Below are 22435 nucleotides of genomic sequence, written 5' to 3' on the forward strand. Positions count from 1 at the left end.
GCAAGACCCTGTCCCTTTGCTCCCTGGGATGTGGGGACCTCTGGCTCAGGGTGAGGCATCTGGAGGCGAGGCCTTCTATGGAATCATCCTCAACCATTAACGCAAACTGTCCAATCTCCCTCCCTCGAAATGCCTCCCAACTGTCCCTGAGAAACATCTCGCATGGGGTGGGATGTTTATGAGCAGTATTCATGCCATTTCCTTCAAAATGAAGAGAGCTTCAGTGAGGCTCGTGGTGGGGCATTCTTACAACTTGGATCCCCCTAGGAAATGTCAAGGTACTAGCCTTGGCTTTTGCACCCCGAAGCACGGTGCCCGGTACCTGGCGGAGTCTGCAGCCAGAGCTGACTGCCACCATCTGCTCTGCCACCGATACCCCTCTCATGCTGTGAATACGTTTAGCCGGAGCCTCAACATGGGGCCAAAGAGCCTAGGAAGCTTCCGCCCATTTTGTCAAGTAAGCTCCCTCTCTCCTTTCAAGCTACCCCTAGTCTGCCTCCCTCAAGGACTAGAATTCTGGAAACGAGGGACCGAAGCCTTATCCTAATGGCTCATGATTTTATCAGCTTCACTTGAACCTGCCTGGAAAGGGGTGCAGTGCAATAACAGCCTGTTGGACGCCAATGCTTAGCCTTGTCTCATCACTTATGAAGTCTCCTTGGTGATTCATCTCACCTCTCTGAGCCTCAGTTTCCTCATCTGTACGGTTGAGACAATGGTACATACCTCATGTGATTTGGTGAGGACTGTGTTAGGATAATTTATGTCATCTCACCATTTACATTGGCACCCGCAGCCCTTGGCCCTCAGCCTGGCCCATAGGAAGGCATCAGTCAGTGTTTGTCGAATGACTTAGTGAGTGTATGTGAAGTGCCTACACATGCCTGCCACAGTGAGCGCTCAGTAAGTGTAGCTAGGCACGCCATCCTCTCCACTCTCAGCTTTCATCACTCCCCATGCCCCAACCCCTGTGAAGCCAGTCTTGGTCCTCAGTCCTCAGCCTGACACCCTCTCCCTATGCCTGGGCCTCCGGGTTGTGGCTGTCTCCACATCGATGACCGTGTATCCTCCTGGGACTTCTGGGAAAGTATGAGTCACCCTTTTGTCAGCCCCATCACACCTTTACTGAGGGTGAAGCACTCCCTCCTTCCCACCTTCTCAATCTCTGAATCCCACAGAGCCTGGTCAATTCCAGGAGGAATGGCCGAGTCCCTTGGCTGGGCTCAGGCCGCAGGTGGGCTGCCCCGAGTCGTGCCACCGCCCTGGCCACAGAGGCCTCTGAACGGGCTCAGGATTCCGGTGCCGACTCCAGGCTCCTGAGGGCAGCCCCGCCGCTACTCCCCAAACAGCCCAAGCCCTGGGGGCATTGCTCTGGGTTCAGAAAAGAGTGTGGTCACCCTGCTGCCCGCTGTCCAGCAGGGACGGGCAGGGGGCTTCTGGTGAAGGAAGACATGTGCCAAATTGCGGTGCACCTGTGTGCAGCCAGGCGGGGCCACGGGACTCCGGTCAGGAAAACGACCTGGGGGGCGCGGTGGGATGTGCCTGCAGACAGAACCCAGACTGGAGGTGGCGGAGCTGGTGGCCCAGAGACCAATGGAGGCATGGAATTTTCTCCCCTGAAGGATACTACGTTTAAAAAAATTACCTGCTCATCTGAAAGAATTGGGGTGGATTACACAACATTTTTGGCTTCTCTTGAGCAATCAGGGGCTCTGGAAACGCCGGGGCCCACAGGGGCTGCTTCCTTTAGGCAGGGTGCGTGCGGCCCCTTGGTCCGGCAGCTCCACACGCCCCCTTCCCCGGCTCGCCTGAGGCCTCTGGGCGTGAGACCTAGCGGGGCCGGGGTGTGTAGGTGCCCAGCACAGTGCTGGCTCATGACAGAGCTGGCAGAGGAGGGTCCTTGCCATCCTCGCCCACAGCACTCTTGGCGGTGGGGCCATGGAGGCAGGTCTAAACCAGCGTTGAGCCTACGTCATTCCCGCGCCCGCCAGGACGCCATGCAGCCCTGCTGCTGACGCTGCCTGGGCTGAGCCCCCTGCATCCTCCCCTGGGGGGTGGGCACGAGGGGCCTGGAGGCCCACTTTACCAGCGGGAATGGGGAGCTCAGGACAGCGCAGGGCACAGCCAGGCCGCCGGGCCTGTTTCTCTCGCTGGCCCCCACTTCCTCTCGGCCGTCCTCCAGCGGCACTGAGGCTAGAGCTTCTCCATCCCCATGCACCTCTCCAACGGCCCCAGGAGACCGGCAGTTTTACCTCCATTTTACAGTGGGGGGGAACCGAAGCTCAGAGGGACTAAGTGACTGGCTTAGGGTCACACAAGTAAGTGTTCAAACCTAAAGACCCAGCTCCAAAGCCTGGCTTGTTCCTCGACACCCCTCCCTGTATCCGCTCTGCTGGGTTCTGGCTGCCACTACAATGCGTTTGTTTCTTGCACACTCATGAAGGGACCGAGGGAACCCGGGACTGGCTCGTGCACCTGAGCTGTAGTCAGCTTGTAGACGGCCCCCAGAGTCCCTCTGGCTTACGGAGAGCCGCCTCCCCTGTCACCAGCTCTGGTCCCTGCCGTGACAGCTGTCAGAGGTGGCATTCTCCCTCCTTGGACCAGCACCGCAGATTCCATGCCACCCCGGCAGACATCGGCTTCCTAACAAGGAAGGATGCTGGCTCTGGGCAGGCCTTGAGCCCACTTGGATGTGACTCCTACATTGCTGGCCTGTCCCAAGGAGGCAGGCAGGCAGCTCAGAGCTGATGGGGAGACAGGGCAGGTGGGGCAAGATGTCCTGGCAGGACGGCAGATGCATTCCTCTGCCTGCACCTGGGCCCTGTCTGCAGTGGGGACCTGGGACACCCCAGGGCTGGCGTTTCTTAGCTGACCTGCCGGGGCCCTTCTGCCTCCTGCAGCTGCTGTGCATTGACTCGGGTTCATTCTGAGCAAAGGGGATGCTCACGCCAACGGAGGTGCGGGCTCTGCCTCGCCTGGCGTCTAGCCTGCCGTACTTCTCAAGGCGCACCGGGTCCCACGTGAGTCACAGGGACTGCCTGTGGCTGAGCCATGTCAGAAATGTGGGATGCATAGAGATCTTCAAAGGACCGCTGACTTAGGAGTTGCGAGCACAGAATAAGGTGGGCTGAAGGAGCCACCCACCCCAGAAGGTGCTCCATGGAGCTAGATAAAAAGGCACAGGTCTGTGGCCAGTCACATTTGGGACACATGAGGAGGAAAAAAGCAAAATATTTTTCTTCATTGCAGAACTTTTCAGAGCCTCAAAAAGCTAATGGGTGCGTTGAGCGCTAAGGATCGGAGACTATGCTTTGTTTCCAACGCTTACTGACCCAGGGATATATTTTGAATCTTGGAGTCTGGGGGACGCTGGCCTAGGAGTCAGCAGCGCTGGACTCCCGAGCCGGCTCAGCCACTGCTGCCTGGCTGGGTGGTGGGGAGGCCCCTCCTGCAAGACAAGGGGACTGGGTGAGAGGCCACCGAGAGCCCTCTCAGCTCTAGGCTTCCTGCTACCTCTGGTCCTATACCTGGGCTGGCACTGGCAGCTTGGGCGAATCGCTGAGCTTACCTGGGCCTCAGTCTTTGCATCAGCACAAAGGCCTGGCCCTGTTCTGCCTGCCTCACAGAGCTGGTGACAGGCGGAGGTGAGATCACTGTCATGGTGCTGTCATCATTGCTGCGGCTGACACCCATTGCTGCCCTAGCTAAGCCTTTGATAACGTAGTACCTGATTTTACCCTTGCAGCCACCCTCTGACTATCCTACTATTCTCCCAGGTTAAGTAACTTGCCTAAGGTTACCAGGTAGCAAATGTCAGGACTGAGGTTAGAACTCAGAGAGTCTGCCCAGAATCTACACTCTTAACCTTGACCCTACTCTGCCCTTGAATGATCATTGTAAACCCTAGCGACCTGTGACCAGGGAGCAGCATCGTTCAGCGTGGTCGCACTGTGGTTCACCGAGGGGACGCACGGCCTCCTGGGGCGTATTCGTGTGCCTTGGTTTACAGGCTTTCTGAAGCTGGAGGTGCCGTGAGCAGCCTCCACTTTTCCATTCTGCCAGAGTTGGGGAGGGAGGAGGCCTGAACCGCCTCTCTCTGATGCGGAGCAGAGGAAGTCTGGGGTGCCGATGGGGAATGACTTTTCCACAGTTTGCAGGGTGAGGATGGGGAGGGGAGGGCAGAAGGAGGCCTCTGCGGGGAGCTTAAGGATGACCGAAACCACGGATTCCACGCTGGCTTGACATTAAGACCCTTGGCTCCAAGGAAATCATACCTGTAAGTAAACCAAAGCCTTGGGCTGAAGGGCAGCGCATGTGACAGAGGAGGTGGCCGAGGACACCAGTGACTCCTAAGACTCCACAGGCCACGGATGGGTAAGCACTGCCCCAGTCCGTTTTAGAGAGAGTTTGAAGTCCAGAGAGGGAGACTGACTTGTCCATGGTCACACAGCAAGGCACTGGCCCAGCTGGGGGCCAGGAACCCAGGGCCAGGCCTAGGCCTCCTGGCGGCGCTGGGCTGAGGCGGGTGGGATTCCGGGGCAGCTACGGCTGGGCCTTGCCAGGAGCCAAGAGCAGAGTCTGGGCAGACCCCTGTGTGACTGAACAGCTGCTCCATCCCATACCTCCCCCCAGGGCTCAGTTTGTGTAGCCACGCTCTCAATTTAGGGTTTGTCCCCCGCTGCTGATGGGGCACCACCGGCCTCAGGCCACGGCCAGTGGGCCCCGCCCCCCAGCGGTCAGCAGAGGCCTCAGTGACACAATGACAATGAACACCACGCTCAGAACCAGGTTCGACTCCCGCCCTGCCACTTCCTGGCTCTGTGCCTCTAGAAAAATCGGGGAACCTCTCTGTGGCTTGAACAGGGGCACTGCTGGAGGCACCCACGGCTGCCCAGGGGACAGGAGATACACTGTCCCCGTCCCCTTAGCTCTGCTCAGCAGGGCTCAGGAAAGCCCCTGGTCACCAGCTACCTTGGCGGCAGCCTGGGGCCTCACTGGGGGAACCTAGACCTGCCCCGGGAAGGTGGCCTCCACCTGCCAATGACAGCCCCTTGGGCAAGCTTTCCAACGGGAATCTGCACTTGAAACCCACGGGTAAGATGCCACCTGTGCCCGTCGTCCCACGGCACCTCTTGCAACTGAGTGCACGTGGGGAGCTCGTTCAACAGACACTCAGCTCCCTGATCCCATAGGTAGCGGGTGGAGCCTGGGAGTCTGTGCCCTTAAAACTCAAGGCTTGCTCAGGTTTCACAACTACTGAGCTGCGTGTGGTTCTCAAACCTCTTTCATTTTCTTTCCCTCTGACTCACTCCAGACAGACTCTTGCATGGAGGTCCCGCACGCAACAGGTGAGAGCGGAGCTTCTGGGGGAAGGTGGGGTGGGAGCCCTGCCCGTTAGTTCTTTCACCAGCTACGGCAATCCTTTGAGGGATCTCTGAGGAACCCCCAAGGGTTCCATGGAACGCAGTTTGCAAACTCCTGCTTATTCCCATGTCTTCCTCTATGGGGTGGAGAAACGGAGTCCCAAAGATCTAGGCTGCATGGGGTTGGTGAGTGAGGCTTTATCAAGTTCCCTGATGCTTCCTGTAGATCACCCGTCCCTGGCAGAGCACGTGGGGGCCCGTGGCTGATCAAGGGCTGCACAGCAGTTACTGAGAACGGGGACTCGGGAGCCAGACCGCTAGAGACGAATCCCGGTTCTGCCGCCTCCTAGCTGTGTGACGCGGGGCAAGAACGCCACCCCTCTGTGCCTTGGTCTATTTATCGATAAATGAGGACGAGAACAGTGTTTATCTGGGGTATCGAGGCCTGCCTTGCCGCCAGACCAGGCCGTCCCTGGGCTCTGACACGTCTCCTTATAAATGAGCCACCCTAGGGTGATCCTTAGGACTTCTATCTCAAGAACGCAGCCTTTGGCAGCCTAGTTACTTTTCTCGGTCAAAAGTCGCCTGTGTAGCCACAGCAGAGAACTTGTTTCTCCCGGACTTCAGACAGGGAGAATGCCCTCAGGGCTGGTGGGTTCTAGGGGCAAATGCCTCACACCTTCCCTGTCCCAAGGCAGAGAAACCTGGATTCTCTCCCAAAGCAACGACGGACCTGAATTTGGGCTCTGAGGACTGGGGCACACAGCTCCAGGGCTGTAGGGTTTCCACGGCCCGATGCCCCAAATTCACTCCCTGGGGAAGACATTTTGATCCATTCACCTTCCTTCAGGCTAAAAATGTGTGTCAGGCTGCTTCCCACCATTTTCCTCCCTCGGTTAAACTTAAATCCACTCAAATCACAAGGAACACAAACTGTGTGGCTAGTCCTTTCCAGGCTCCAAAACACATTCAGCTTTTGTGTCAGCCTACAGGGGAAGGAGAATTATTATACTCATTTCAAAGAGGAGGACGCTGAAGCTCACGGGATAAACAACTTGCTGGACATCAATGCAGGGGCCAGAGCAGTTAGCCAGGCACAGCCTGAACCCGCCGGTGGGCTGCAGGGTCCTCCCCATGGAGCATGACCTGCGATTTTACACACTACAGTATTTTGGTGCAATTAACTGCTACTTACTGGTAACCCATTAGGAAAGCAATCAGAGACTTCTAGAACCCCAAACTCGGAAACGTAAACAAGCACACAGCCCGTGGTTTCTGGGGTTCTGATTCAGAAGCATGGCAGTGTCACAAGGCTCCCCTGGGGACATGCTAAGTGATGGGAAGTCCTGCCATTTTCAGGAAGAATAGGCCTCGGTTTTCAGTTGCTGCTATTCTTGCATCTAAGGGTCTATCCTCTCGGGGTCGTTTTCTACCAGCTTCAGTCTGTCCGGGGTGGGGGGTACAGCCCTGTAAGGCGCCCAGCAGTGGTTGAATGATCTGTATTGCACGTGCTATCAAGGTTTATACCTTCAAGTTGCCTGTTCAGTGGTACTGCATTGGTGATCTGCTACGACTTTGATATTTAAACAACTTCTAACATACAGTCAAGGCCAAACTCCTCAGTTATTTTTAAGCTTTCTTTTTTAAGGGCATTCTTCGATCATACAAAGTTACGAGGCTGTTCTTCTAGAAGGGAAAGTTAATTGTATGCACGCCCTCTTGTCTTTATTACGACCAGGTTCCTTTGCCACCGGGAAGTGGGAACAGGTGGGAAGGAGGGGCCACAGCCTGCTTTGCCCCACCTGGGCCTGGCGGGGGCGCGAGGTGGGGTTGAAAAGCTTAAGGGCCAATTGGTAGGAGCAGGTGGCGGGGGTGGGGGTGTTTTGAGGCCCATTTTGTGAAAATGCCGGCTTTTGGTGAGAGGGCCTATAGATACTTTTAAACTTATATTGACAAAGGGCGGATGACCCCACAGAGGCAGCCCCGCTGCACCTGGGTTCCCCGGGGCCCAGGTGGGGAGGCCTCAGCATCTGCCCAATGCGGATGGGGGCCTGGCAGGGCGTTGTGGGTGGAGCTAACAGCCTCAGGACGGGACAGCTCTTTGGCAACCAGTGAGGACACTCGGGCAGAGCAAGGCAGGGGACCCTCTGCCGGAACAGAGAGCTCCCATGCCAGACAGCCTGTTTCTGCTCAGCCCTCTGTACCAGCTCCTCCCCTCTGGGTGGGTTTTCTGGGCCTGGGGGGTCTAAAAGGCTGAGAGGAACAGAAAAGCAGGAAGCGCTATGCTGTGCCTGTGACTCCTCACTGGTGGGCAAGAGTCGGGGTGAGGGGAGGTTCAAACCAGGCCCGGCCGAAGCACGGGCAACGTCCACCCGCTTGGTCCCAGCCCCTCGCTGCCCAGATGGTGCGGTGCTTCAGGGCGCCATAGACTCCCCAGGTTGAAGCCCAGCTCTCCTGTTTACGGGGCTCCTTGACCCCGGATGGTTTAACCCCAGTTTTCTCCAGAACGTCTGCTGTTGGAGGGTTAACTGAGTTAATACATGTCAAGCGCGCAGCATGGACCCTGGCCCACGGTAAGTGCTTAAGAAATGTTAGGTATGATTATTGTTACTTTTATTAGGTTGCGCCTGTCGGAGCGTACCAACCAGCACGGGGTGGGGGTGCGGGGAGAGCACGCAGAGGGGCCAGGGTGCAGCCTCGCAGGCTGTGCACAGCCCAGGCAGCTCTACCCTGGCCCCGGATGCCGCGGACGGCCCAGACACCCTGCTCCAATTTCTGAGTAATAGGCACCACCTGAAGCTGGTCCATCTGGGACAAGGTGTCAGACAACATTAAGAAACGCCGTTGTGCGGCTTTTTGAGTAGAGCTACAGGTCTGGATAAGGTGCGGCCCAGCCCTCGAGAAGGTCACAGGGTTGTAGGAGCGACATCTAGGGTCTTGGCCAAGTCCCTCTTCTCTGGGCCAGTGTTTCCCCCACCTGCTCGTATCGGGGTTGGGTTGGTTTTGAGGTGGCCCGCAGGCTTTCTCCTCGTATGCCCGCTCCAACGGACGGAGGCAGGAAATCGGAAGCTGCTTGGGGCTGGGCAGGGAGGGCTCTTTAGTTGGTTCATGATGCCTGCATGAGGCCAGGGGGAGGGCAGCGGTGGCTTCTGGGGGCCACTCGCCTTCTTCAGATTAGCTCAGGGGTCCTCGAGTCGGGTCGCACCTTGGAATCACCAGAGGTTTAACCCTCTGATTCAGGGTAATTTTTTGAGAGCCCTGCAGGTGTTTCTTGCGTGGGGCTCGGCTGGGAACTGCTGGGGTGCACACGCCCGCGGTGCTCGCTGCCCCGAGCCTGGCACCTTCTCGGCGCGGCTTGGCTCGCACGGAGGTTTGCGCTTTCTTCCCGCAGAAATGATAGGGGAGTTAAAAGGCTGGTCTTCTATCGGTTTTATTGCTGGGGCAGCTTTCTTTTTAGGTTGGGAGACGGAGGCTGAGGGCACTGGCTGCCGCTAGGGATTGCTGTATCTGGGGGCCTCTTCCCGAGGCATGCTGCGGGGGTTCCCGGGGGGAGGCCTGGACTTTGCATCTGGGTGCTTTCCCAGGGATCAGAAAAGCCTGGCTTACTCTGGCTTCATCAGGGAAGCCCCGTGGAGCACTCAGTTTCTCTTTTAAGCTCTTCTCAGTCCCCAGGGACGGTGGGAAGTTGGGACGCTGCAGAGGCTCACTGAGGTCTGCAGGTAGTAACATGCCCCAAACTCACAGGCCCTGCCTCTGGGCCTTTGGAAGGCACGCAGCAGGGAGAAGGAAGCCAGTGAAAGCTGACCGGGGTGCTGGGCTGGAGGGCGCAGGGCCGGGGGGCCGAGCTCGGAGCTGGTGCTGAGGGCCACGGGCAGTCCTGGACACTGGCAGTAAAGCCGGCAAAGACCTGGCGTTTCTGGGAGACCCGGCCGCAGCCCCTCCTTGAGCCCAGGCAGGATCCAGCCAGCTGTCCTCGGCCCCGCCCGTCAGCCCCTCGGGACCCAGCCCTGGAATTCCAAGGGGCAGGTCACGGGGGCTCTGCCTCCCACCCGGAGCAAGATAGAAGCAATCAAATAACATAGAATTCGATCATATTTTAAAATAAGCTTTATTTAGATTTTTTTTTTATATTTTATATTTGCATCCATGCCTTCGAGAAACCTTTCCCATGGGAGAGGTTATTTTCATCTAATGTTACCCATAACTCATTCGCTATTTGACGTAGTTCTCTTAAATAAATCATCCTTAGTAACTCTTAGAATTATCTCCTAATTTACAAAAACTGAAATGAAAAGGAACTACTAAATCATTACCAGGAGTGGTTGCCATCTTATTTTCTCAAAAGGGAAAACCAATGCAAATCAATCAAAAGAAAAAAGAAATCATGGGGGGGTCGGGTAGGGGAGTGTTTTCTAAAATCTCTTCAGAGAAAGATGCCAGCCTTGGTCTCCCTGTTAAAATAGCGTAGCCCAAGGAGGCCAGAAAGAGCCTTATTAGGTGCGCGGCCGGCTCCTTCCCACCCCCACGAGGTCAGAAGCAAAGGGAGCAGCTGGCCGGGGCTTTTCTGTTTGTTTTAGAGACTTTGGACAAAATATCCTATCCGTTCTGATAGAGACGCTCCAGCATTTTAAAATCTTGTTTCTTGGTAAGAGCAGAAAACATTACTGTTAGCAGAAAGCGCAACTACTGTTGTTTAGAGGGTGTGTGAATTGAGCTGTGTTAGTAGTTAAGGGGGAGCACTGGGTGGCGGGTGCGGGGTGCAGGGAATCACAGGCCAAAAGAAAAGGGAAGCTAGTTTCAGGCCTTGGGAGGCCCTGGCTTCTAGCTCGCGTGACCTCTAATCACCCCATGTTTAACGCACACGGTTCCTTGCTGGTGACACCTCATGGGGGCCAACTCTGCTCCCCAAATAGGCAGGTGTTCCTGTCAGCCCTCTCCCTGTCAGGGAGAGGGCTCAGGCTGCCTAACGGGTCCCGAGAGATTCTGTCACGTGTGGCTGGAGGAACCAACCAGAATGGGGAGGGCAGAGGCCCTGGTCCTGGACCCTGTGTCCCCAACAGCCCTCCCCTTGAGACAAGAGCCTCCCCGAATGACACTTGCCTGGTCAGCGTGCAGAACCACCCAAGGATGAGCGAGACGGCTACAGGGAGGAATGCGTGCCACAGGCGGGCCCTCCTGGAACCGCTTGGCTGGGGGTCCCCTGCAGTCATACCATGTGGTCTTGCAATTGGCTGTCTCCCCCCGTATTCAACCTCACTCAAAAGACAGACCCAAGAGAAGGTGACCATTACAGTAGGGGCTCTGCTCACTGACGTCAGTGTTCCGTAGCTCAGGTAAATAAATAGAGAGGCCTGGAGAGAGCGGTGGGCGGGAAGGCAGGTGAGCGCACCTCCATGCAGGGGCGGAAGAACGGGGAGAGGAGGAAGTAACAGAAAAAAGCAAGCTTTGAAGTCCCACGGTCCCTGGGTTCCGGCCACCCTAAACTCTACCTTGCGCAGTTTGGCAGCAGCATGATTAAGAGACTAGACAAGTCAACAGGAACACCCGCCTCCCGCCCCGCCCCCCCCACCCCCATGGAAAAATATACATTCCAATATTTATGTAATAATTTAGTTAGAATAAGTCTTCTGCATTTGTGCAAATAAATTAAATGGAACAATGTTCTTTTCCTTTTTTTCATAAAGAAAGAAATGGCAACGCAATTTAAAAACTGGCAGGCCATTAAAAAGAGCCTGTTTGACCTCAACAAACCCAGCCAAGACGAGCCCCGGGCCGGGCTTTTGACACTCTGGCAGAGAGCGGACCTTACCCTGACGATGGTGGAGTTCTGTGGTTAAAGTGACTTGGGCGCGCCCCGAGAACAGGGTCTGGTCCCACACGTTCACACCGGGGGGGGGGGGGGGGGGGGGGGGGGCGGGAGGGGGGGGACATAAAAAACAGACCACATCCTCGGGGAGACGGGCTCCAGAAGTAGCAGTTTGGACAAGGGACATTTACAAGCACAGAGTGCACAATAGTTTTTTGTTATTTACAAATACACAGCAGTCCTTCAAGTTTTCAAGTTTCATAAAAATGAGGAGGGGAGGGGAAAGGGAAAAAATAAACCCAACGAACCAAACAAAAAGAAACACTGAAAAAAAAAAAACAAAAAAAAACAGAAAACAAAACGAACCCAGATTAACAACACAACTGTATCGCGCCAAAGACGACAGAGTTGACATATTAACACACATTTGTGGTATGTACATCAATTACAGAGGTGGCGACGCAAGGGGAAGGGGTCACACGTGTTTGCGCCTGGCCACACCCAGCTCCCGCGCCCACGCTTGTCCCACGCACGCACACCCCCACGCACACCCCATGCACGCACACGCATGTCCACACGCACAGACACGCCTGCCGGGCAGCAGGCCAAGGGAGGTGGGTATCACCAGTCCGCGTCCTCCTCTATGTAATAATCAGGGGCGGTACCATCAAAGAGGCCGGGGTCGAGGGACTTCCGCTGCTTCCCTCTGGCGAAGACGCGGGAGATGGAGCCAAATCCCATCTTCTCTTTCTTCTTTTTCCGTTTTTGGTCTTCAAGATCCTCTAGTGACTGAGGAGTCGGGGCCAAGTGGCAGAGATACAGGGGAGAAGAACAAAGCCAACCTGAGCGGGGAGCACGGGACAGGAGGGGCAGGGGTGGGCAGGGGCGGGCAGGGGCGAGTGGCAGGGGTCACCAGGGGTCAGGAATGCCAGGATCTGCCCGGCACTCGATGAGGAACCTTAGGCCAGTTACTCAAGATTGTCATGAGGATGGCCCCAGAATGAGGATAAAAACGCTTATAACAGCACCTGGCCTGTCATCAGCATTCCCTAACGGTTGGCTGCGGGTGATGCGCGCAGCATCATTTAAATTGTTGGCCCACAACCTTCCAGCACCTCGTGAGGGCTTGCAGGAGTGTGTCCAGGCCACAGGCCCTGCCTGCACGGGCACTGAGCAGCTGCACCGGTTCCTGTGAAAAAGTCCCACAGAAAAGGGGGCCTGGGAGAGCCTGGAGGGCGAGGACAGAGGAGACCTGAGCTTTCTGGCGGCCAAGGACAAGGACCCTGGACCTGAAGGCCCTGGGCAAGACATAGGACTGGCCCAGGTCCTGTGCGGAGGCTGGGGCTTGGGTTCTAGTCCTGATTATGGGAAAATTATGGGGACCTGGGGGTGGCGACTGCCAGAGAGCTTTGTAAACTGTCAAGTGCTTTGCACAGACGTGGGACATCGCTCTCCATCAGGAAGCGGGTGGGATTAGACGAGTCAGTGATACAAAATACATTTGCTGAATTCCAGGCCCAACCCACACCTGGTGGATCAGTTCAGAGTGAAGGGCCCAGAAATCTGCATTTGGAAAACTTCCCTGGTGGACCCTCATGTGATGAACGGGCGTACAGACCGGCACGCGGGAGCCCCAGGACTAGAAACGGACCTCAGACACCGCTCCTGACCCTCAAATGCATGTTGTTTTCCTCCCTGCAGTTCCCTTCTTCACCCTGATGACAGACTATTAAAATGCTAAAAATGAATTAAAGTTTCCTGCAGCGAGGGGCCCAGTGAGTTCAAGGCTTGGGTCGTCGGACTTTGGCCGCTGGGGGAGAGGACATTACCAGGGCCGCAGGGTGCAGGATGTGTGATGCACTTAGTAGGTTTACAGGTTCAGGAGAGGGCACGGACGGACGGAGCCCATGGCGAGCCCGATTCCGGCGCCGGCCCACAGTGGCTCCCGGGTGCCTTAGCTCCTCTCTGCCTCGGGGGCCCAAGTACGGGAAGGGGGTGCCAGGGGCCCCGGGGAGCGGGCTGAAGCCGTGGTCAGGCTGGGGTGGAGGGAGGGCCCAAGACCCCAGCGAAGGCACACCTACCTGTACAATGGGGTTGTGCAGGTTCTTCTGAACTGGGCCGGGACTGTCGCCCTGTAGCCAAAGGAGAAGAGAAAGATGAAACGGCAGAGACACAGGACACACGAGAGCAGGGGTGGCCTGTGAGGTGAGGGATCTTCCGTGCGAGGAAGCCATCCCTTAGGGACCACCCTGCCTCTGAGTGGGGAACCCCCCCACCCCCTTAGCATACACTCCCAGATGGCTCAGTGGGGAGGGCCCTGGGGCTCACTGAGACACTGTCTAGATCAGGGGGTCCTGGCCTGAGGCCCTGGGGTGCTCTCCCGCCTGCTCTGGCCTCTTGACCCTCAACACCCTCTGACGAACAAATCGGATACTTAAGGGCTTCTAAGTTTCTGTCTCAGTTGATCTATTGCATTGGAACTGGAGGTTGGTTATACTTGGTGCTTTTCCTAAAGAAACATCATTTTATAGAAAAAAGCACAAAAATAAAGATCAGGAAGACTCGGGAGACTCTGTAGCCTTTAACTCCTCCCACAAACACAATGAATCACGTATTTTGTGGAAGGACAGAAGGATTCATTAGCCTGATTTACAGATACACAGACTCCATACAGTCCAATTATCATGGAGTTAATTAAAAGCAGAGCTACAATGCAAATTTGGGACATTCTGGTCCCTCCTGGCCTACTTCTCCTTCCTCTGGTGTACAAAAGTGGATGTGCAAAAGCCTTCACCACATCCCAGAATCAGTCTGTTCTGCCTGGGGCAAACAGGTCATTTGGATCACAAATCATTACTAGGGAGACCCCTGGTGGTTATTTCCAGAATTGCAAGCAAAGTGCTCCTGAAGAAACAGAGCCTGGGTCACTTGCCATGACCATCAACCTTCTCCAGCCTCTCTGTGTCTCTACCTTTGCTCTAAACTAGTGGCCAGAGCATGAGAGGATGGGGGAGGGGTTATTAGTCCAGACTTGGCTGTTCTCGCTGTTGTCAGGTCAAACGCCTGAGAACAGAGGGTTACCTGGGGCTATTTTCAGGCTCTTCCTGGCTTACCTGTGTGCCCATCTGTTGATATGTGGGATGAAGGTAGTTGAGGGAGGGCAGAAATGGAACACATGATAGTTTAGTCTTTAGTCCTATCTCACAGCTGACAAACAACTCACAGCAGGCAGCTAAAACAGGCTTACTCTGGGTAGGGCCATGTTTGCCAAATTTATGGGGAAAAGAACGAGGCCAGTGCCTACTGAAGCGTATCCAGACAACTGGCTTATCGAAGCACCAATGTCCTGGCCGCAGGGCCCTGTCTAAAATGAACTTGGAAATACATGTTCTGGACCCGCTGCCTATAGCAGCAGGTACGTGCCAAGGCCACACTGGGCAAAAAGCTAGGCCTGTGCCAAAGCAATTCAAGGGGCCTTCAGAGAACGCTTCCTGCAGGATGGATTTTCCAACAGTATGCTGGCTGGCAGAGCCCCTTTGGGCCCATCAAGAGAAGACCAAAATAAAAAAAAAAAAAAGGCCCTTGAGAAGTTTTCCCATTGGGCTACACACAGACACTCAAGGGTCTGGGCTGCACTGGGAGATGCTGGCTGGGGGTGTAACTCAGCAGTGGCCCCTCAGAACCACAGGACAGATGCCGGGGCCCTCGAGGGGCCCACCGTGTGCGCCTTGGTTCTGTCAGTCAAGACAGCCCTTGTCACCAGGGTGCCTTCCGGGGGACGAGGGAACACGTTACTTCTGTTATCACGCTCCAGTTAAAAAAGATCCCAGCCCTTCGTGAGGCCCCAGGCCTGGCAGCGGCCGGGTCCTCCCCAGCAAGACAGGGGCTGAATGAGGGCCCGGGCCACCAGGCTGCGGAGACTGACTTTAAGTTCAGTCTTAGCTCATTTTATAAGCGCTTTTCATTGTTATTGTAGAGAAAAGAAGTTTCCATTACGATTATTTGTACATAGGAAAGTTACTGATTGTTATCAATTGATTTTTCAACCAGTACAGTTATGTACTAGCTTATTATTAGTTCTACGGCTTTTACGTTTATTCTCCTGAGCTTTCCAGGTAGATAACTGTATCATCGGCAAGTAGGGGTTAATTTGCCTTTCCTTCCCACTAGATTCATCTCGTTTCTTTTTATATTAACAATTTCGCTACATTCACTGAGCTTTTGAGAAAGCCTTCCCATGCACTTGAACACCTACTCTACTGTGTCTCTGTCTTCAGGTCCTGGCAGGGGAGCTCTCTGTGTTATCAACCTCGTGCTGGGACAGGAATGAAGAGCAGCCCCACCCGCACCCTCAGTGTTCGCATTAGAGCCTCGACATGGTGTCCTGCTGTCCTCTGACCCTTGACCCACCTTCGCTTCAGCACCCCCGTCCCCCCCTACTCCTTGGGAGCCTCTGCCTGCCGTACTAGTCATCAAGAGTTAGGTGACTAGGGACATGTGCCTCTTGGTAGCTGGCACCCAGTCGGCATTAAAAAGGGTTTGACTAAGAAAAACAAACAAACTTAGAACAAATTCATGGACACCTCTCCAGAGCCTTGCGCTAAAGCTTCTGGAAGCTCAAAAAAATCTGCCTTGTTCCTGGATGAAGATTGGGAGCTGGACCCACAGGGAAATGCTGAGCTGTGGGGGGCCATGTCTGGGAGGAGAAGCCCGCGGTCTCGGCTCGGACACAGCCCACCAGAGGGAGCCCCGGGCTGCACAGACCCCACGGCCGACCCAGGCCCGCCTTCCTCTGGATTTTCCTTGCCCTCCCGGACACAAGGAGCAAATAGGCCTCCTCTCTTTCTCTCCCCACATCCATCTCTTCTTGCAAAAGGAAAGAACAGAACAGGAAGTGCCTCCGCCAGAGTGCTCCCTGGGTGGACGAGAGGAAACAGCGAGTACGTCTTCGCCCGCCTCCCACCCCCGCGGTGTTCGGGCAGGGCCCAGGGCCCAGGCCCTGCTGCTGCTGGCCTTACGTTGCAGAGGGAGTGGGTCCGGTGTCGAGGGGAGTTGATGTCGCTGGGCGTGGACGACCGGTCGCCTTCCGCGGCAGACGCATCGGAGATGACAGAGGGCTGCCGGGAGTGGCAGGGGCTCACCCTGACCGCTGGAAAGAGGGACAGTTCACAAGTGAGGGATGGAAGCAGTGTCCTTGCCTTTGCTGCCTTGCTGAGGATTCCACCAACACCCTCCTTAGACAGGTAAGAACACTGAGACGTAGAGAGGACGCCTGCCCAGCTCTCCGCCCCTCTATTCCACAGCCCCACAGGTCATCAGGAGCAGCTTCCAGAAGAATCTCCCATCATGGCCTAAGGATCCAATTAGGCCCCCTCTTCATGAGGGTGAGGGACAGGAAGAGGCATGGTTTCCTGGGACCCCGGTGGCTGTCCCCATAGTGCTCCCACCACCTGATAGTGCTCCCACCACCTGATAGTGCTCCCACCACCTGATAGTGCTCCCACCACCTGATAGTGCTCCCACCACCTGGACAGACGATCCCTAAACCTGCTGGTCAATGCCAGCTTCCCGAGCAGGAAGCCTTGAGGCCACCAGCAGCTCCTCTCTCCCCCACACCTGGTCATCTCCAGGGCTTCTCATCACAACCCCAAACCCGCCTGCTGCTCCCCACCCACTGCCACCATCTGTGTCCAAGCCTCGCACTGCAGAGCACGCCAGCCATCTGGTCAACCTGGGGTTACAAGTACAGGCTGCTCCTCCTGGCTGCTGAGGCCGGAGGGGATACGGCCCTCCCCACCCCATGAGCCTCGGCTTGTGTCATGCCGGCCTCTGTCAGTGCCCGACACACTGCGTCCCCCTCCTGCCTCAGCCTTTGCTGGTCCTGCTGCCCTTGGGCACCTCTCACCATTCAGGCCTGTCCTAAAAGAGGCCTTCCTCAATGACAAGCTCTCCCCACCGCTTTGTTTCCCCACCAAAGCTGTTTTCTGCTGATTTCTCTCCCTGCACTAAGTACAATCTGTTGTCATTTTGTATGTCAGTTTAGTTACATGGTGTTGTCTATCTTCACACCTTCGTCAGCTCCACAGGGACAGGCACCCTGGGTGTCTTATCCATATTGAACCCCGGGCTCCCAGTGCTTGGCCCACAGTAGGTGCCCACTCAGCGGTCGTTGACGGAAGGGCTCAGCCCAGAAGGCGCACCGGGAAGCCTGCGCCAGGCCCCCTGCACACTGCCTTCCTGGATGCAGGTGCAGGCACTGAGTACAGGAAGCGCTTCGTGTGGCAAGACTGACTGAGGGCCTACTATGTGCAGGTAGCATGGGAGCAGGTAGGGCTATACGACTGAGAAAGGCCGCCCTTGCTACCAGTGCCATAAGGTCTGTCGGGTAGGGCAGTGGCAAAGAGGGGCTCTGGGGTCAGAGCCTGGGCTCCCAGCTACGGGATGTGACAGCAGGACTTTAGGGCTCCAAAGGCCAGCTGCCTGCCCCCAACCTGCATGGCATGTAAAGGCAGCCACTCACAGGAGTGACAGAGAATGGAGCCACGTGAGCTGCAGGAGTGCGGAGGGTTTGGGGTTTGTACTATGGCTGGTGGACACAGATGCTGCCCAGGGGCTGGGTCCTTCCTCCCCCCACCTCTCCAGTGCCTACAGGGACCACTTGAGACTTTTATTCCTGGCCTTCGCACACATCCTGTGATTGTGTGGAGCTGTCAATCAATCCTTTGGTAAGGGAGACATCCACTATCTCCTCTACCAAAGGATGCCATGTGACCCAGGCTGGAGAATCACTGTACTAGCTGCCTAGCCACAGTACGTGGCCCTCGGGTGGGTATGTGACTCAGGCTGGCCAATCAGAGTCATTCTTTCGGATTTGCTATGGACGTAGAGAGTTTCCCTTTCTCAAGACTTTTGAGCTCTAAGCTAATATCCTGGAACTGCTGGGGACTGTTTTGCTGCCTTGTGGAAAGAGACAAATTCAAGATGAGGCCATCTGAAGGCAGGCAGAGCTGAGAGACAGAGAGATGGACGCAGGTATTGTCTAAAAGGTGGGGAGCGGCTGCGTCTGAGGTCCACCTCTTGGACTTTTCAGTTACTTGAGCCCGTGGCTTCTGCTCCACACTCCCCCGGCATCTATAGTGCAAATGGGGGCTCTGTCTTCCCCACCGGGTCAGGTGGCCTCCTAAGAAGCCCCCCACAGCCGTGGCTGGGCCAGGACTCACCTTGCCGGTCTGCGGGGTGAGGGGGATGCGAGTGGTAGAGAGTCTGCTGGCTCTGCCGGATGGCGGCCGTCAGCGGCAGGTCCGCCTGCACCACCCACTCCTGGTTGCCGTTGAGCACCGTCTCGCCTGGCATGGCAAGTGAATGCCGCTTGGGGACATCCTTGGTCAGCGTCGCTAAGGACTGTTTGGCCTGGAGAGAGAGCCGGGAAACAGGAAGGGGACAGCGTGATCAAGGGGACCTCTTGGCCTGCTGCTTGGCCATCACCCACCATCGTGAGAAACCCATGAATCGACCTGTGCACCAGGGCATCTCTGGCGCTGCATTGAGTGCCAATCAGCAAGTCAAGCACCTGCACGGCAGGCGTCACCTGTGGGGGGTGGTCACTTGGGTTTTACCCCTTAGTTCCTGACATGACATGGCGAGACCAGCAATACAGAGAGAAAGGCAAGGCAAGCACACGCACATCACCCACTCTTTTCGGTTCTCCAAGGACTAGCTGGGACTTGGAGGACATTGTAAGAAATGGTGTTTGGGTGTCCGTCCCCTTAGATCCTCCCAGTAACAACCTGTGACCTCCCTCCATGAGGTGCCGCATGATGCAGGCCGAGGACAGGGCAGCCTGGCGCCCAGGGTCGCATGATTGCGCATGGGACACAGGGACGCCTGGGGCCGGCGCGGGGCTGGGTTGGGGCGGCGGAGTCAGGCGGCTCTTCCTTTCTCTGTCCGGTGACTGAGGTCTCTCTCAGCTTTGGGTTACCTCCCCCCAGGATATGTGGGGTTTTATTAGAAATAATCTCAGATTATTTGGGGGAGAAAAGGGCACATAATAGAAATATATTAATGTGCATTCTTTTCCTCACGGTCGATTTCTACTATGCAGCCGGCTCCCCAGGCTCATGCCAGGGTCGGGGGTCAGGGTGGGGGTGGCGGTGGGATGCATGGGCGGGCCCAAGAGTCCCAGACCAAGATCTCCAGTGAATCACATGCCCCAGTGAATCTGGGTGAGTGCTGGCTTCGCCCCTAATATGAACGCAGATACAATGAAAAACTTCATCTCACCCCTCCTGCTCCAGAACTTTCCATACCTTGCCTTAGGCTCTTTCTGGCAGAGATTACAGCAGATGAATGGACAGTTCTTGGCCTAAAGCCTGACACATGCTTGTCACATTGACTAGCTGTGGTATTTTAGATAAGTCGTTACCTTCTGTGAGGCCCAGTTTCCACATCTGTGGAAATGAGAATCCTGGACCAAACGATCTTTAGGGTTCTCTCCAGCTCAGACACCCCAGGAGTTTGTGAAATCGCTCCCCTTCCACCACCAGCTCCCCAGGAATATAAATCTACAGGGCAAAGGGAGGTCAAGTTGAGAGCGTCAGCTCCACCCCCAAGCCCAGCAATAGTCTCCTCCCTCGCTTAGAAAACCTTCATGTGCTCAGGGCAACAGCTCTGGGTCTCAGGGAAGGCGTGTGGAATTATCTACGCTTGACCGAGGAGAAGCCAGAAGCTCAGAGAGGGGCAGTGGCTTCTCCAAGAGTGGAAAACGGGCACAGGCAACATCCAAGTTGGGCTCCAAGCCTGGGTGCCCGGCTGTGAGCCCCTTGTGGGGTCCATGGTGCCCACGCTCCGCTGGGACGAGAAATCAAGCAGCTTAAGTGATGCAGGCTCCGTCCAGGAGGCAGAGAGTGGGGCATGTCTGCCCGGGGCTGGCACCTCTGCCGTAGCACCCGGGGAAAACCCGCAGGACAAATGGAAGCTGGCACCTCTGTGTTGGGCCGATGGCCCAGGGGACCAGCTGTTAACTCAGGACAAGAACAACGGAGCAGTCCCTCTGCTGAAGGCGCGAGCGAGGCCGGATGTGTCCTAGAGCTGTCACGTGCCTGCAGCTGCCCCAGCTTCATGCAGACGCACGTCTCCAGGACCCCTGCGCCTCAGTCGGGACCACCCTGCTTCCCCCTGCAGGTGCACGTGCACCCGGACCCGCCATCCTGGTCCCGCTCCTTGTGGGCAGCAGCTCCTGGGAGGACGCCCTGCTCCCTTCCTCCCGCCCAGAAGGTGGACTCAGGAGAGAAGTGAGCACCCACGCAGGTCTGCTGTCCTGTGGAAATGAACCCTCCGCTCTGCCCTCTGGCAGCATTCCTGGCACATGCGTGGGAAGCACAGGGAAGTCCATGCTGTCCCTGAATCAAGCAGCCGTGTACAACAGCACGGGAAGAGGCCCGGGCAGGGCTGCTCTCCTGTCCCCATAGGCTTTCTGCCCCCAAGTGGAGCCTCACCTGCTGGGGACTTGGAATGGCACCGTCTACTTGGCAGGCAGCTTGATGTCACCGCTACCTGACAACTGGGACCTCCCTTACGGCTGGCCCTACAGGATGGAGCGGTTTACCTGGGAGTTCGGAAGCACAGGATCCTCCCCCAAACTGCCCTGTCACGACCTTAAACCTCTGAAACGGAGCTACGACTCAGGCGTGAACTGCAGATGAGGCATGCGACGCCCTACTTAAAACCTGCACGCACACTCCAGCGGCACGACGTTTCTGACTGATCTCTCCCCCTAAACGCAGTAAGATGCTGGGAGCTCTGACACCCACCCTCTTCTCTGAGTCCCCACGCTCCCCTGAGCCCTCTGAACCCCGAGTTTGGAGCTCGTGGGAATCGATGAGTTGCTCAAGCACCCCCATGTGACAAAAGCCAAAGCACAACTCGGTTCAGACTCCACTTATACTACGTAATTGCTGCGTGACCTTGAGCAAGTTAGTCCATGACAGAGCTTCAGGGCCCTCACTGGTAAGATGGGAAAACCGAGAGGGAGCATGTCTATGTAAGTAGCGCCCCCTGGAGTTGTGCAGTGAGGTGGCCCAGCACAGCACTTTGGAGCTGGGGCTCTGAACCCATACTGTCTGGGTTTGATCCCAGCTCGGCCACTTCTTCACTGAGGCATCCTGAGAGGCCCCTCACCTCTCCACGCCTTTCTGCCCTCGTCTGTCTGTCCGACGGGAAAAATGCAGTTGCAATGGAGGGTGCTGGGCCCATGGTAAAAACACTCAGGAAACGTAAGTGACTGTTATTATGAAACAGTGTCTATTTCACAAGCAGGAATAAGATGTGGAATAATTCACAGGAAGGCCCAGGATACTATCTGGTCTACTGTCACATTCAATAGTAGCAGCCTCAGTGGCTTTCAGGATTATTTAGGTCCTCTCTAAGATCGGGTGATAAAATCCGGGAGGCGGAAGGGGAGAGCAGTGCAAGGCGCGGCCCTCACCCACCCTCCGGGTCAGGCTGATGAAGGCCCCCAGCTGCCTGGAGGGCCCGCTGATCGGGAGGCCGTGTCAGAGAGCGAGCCCAGCCCCGAGGGAGGCCATGAGCTCTGCTAACCCGAATCCTCCCTGGGCTTTTCAAGGGTCTCCTGCCTGGCTGGGGAGCAGCCTTCCAGGCCAAAGGATGGGAGGAGCTAGGAGGCAGGAGATTTCCAAAAAAAACATAGCTCCTATAAACGCCATGGGAGCAGACTCTGCATTTGAACCAAACAGGTATCACACCAGCTACAAGTTGACTCAACTATCCTCTCCCAGGGCTTACTAGACACTGGGACCCTTTCACAGGTCTCGGGGCTGCTGGAGGTGGCAGCATGAACCGATGAGGCAAGTGTTGGCCCCATCCCGTTTCCAGAGGTAGAGGGTAGCTCCTTGGGGGGGGGCAACGTTGGGCTCAGGCGGGCCCTGACCTCACGTGAGGGGGCCGGGGGCCGGGGGCCGGGGCTCAGGCCCGGTGCTGGGAGCTGGCTGTGGGGGAGGCCGGCCCCTGGCCCAGCTGGACGGCAGCGGGCCGGGCCGGGCCGGGAGGGGGTGCTCGTGTGAAGCGGCACCGACCCAGACCATGGCTGTCGGGAAAGGAACCGAGACTTGGGGCCTGTCCTTTGCTGCTCTGCTGCTCGGTCCTGCCTCCCACTCATGTCTCACCAGGCCTAACCCTCACCTGGGCCAGCCCAGGAAACCCAGGCCTAGGCAGGTTAGAAGTGACTTGTTCAAGGTCACACAATGACTGA

General features: G+C 56.4%; 1 protein-coding gene across 2 annotated transcripts in view; it reads right to left on the reverse strand.

Annotated features, from left to right (window-relative positions):
• Positions 1-22435, reverse strand: part of KAZN (kazrin, periplakin interacting protein) — a 389882-nt gene that overhangs the window by 21990 nt on the left and 345457 nt on the right. Inside the window, exons 5-8 of one of the 2 annotated variants that reach the window (XM_054579709.1) lie at positions 18390-18579; positions 16188-16318; positions 13251-13301; positions 11835-11958 (exon numbers count right to left, since the gene is read on the reverse strand). In XM_054579709.1, coding sequence (XP_054435684.1) covers positions 11835-11958; positions 13251-13301; positions 16188-16318; positions 18390-18579 — 496 coding nt within the window. Of the gene's footprint in view, positions 1-11331; positions 11959-13250; positions 13302-16187; positions 16319-18389; positions 18580-22435 lie in introns of those variants that run through there. The other variant, XM_054579710.1, reaches the window with a different exon arrangement.

The sequence above is a fragment of the Pteronotus mesoamericanus genome, unplaced genomic scaffold (assembly GCF_021234165.1).
Source record: "Pteronotus mesoamericanus isolate MK-2021 breed Mesoamerican mustached bat unplaced genomic scaffold, CSHL_Meso_final contig_557, whole genome shotgun sequence".
In the NCBI taxonomy this organism is placed as follows: Eukaryota; Metazoa; Chordata; class Mammalia; order Chiroptera; family Mormoopidae; genus Pteronotus; species Pteronotus mesoamericanus.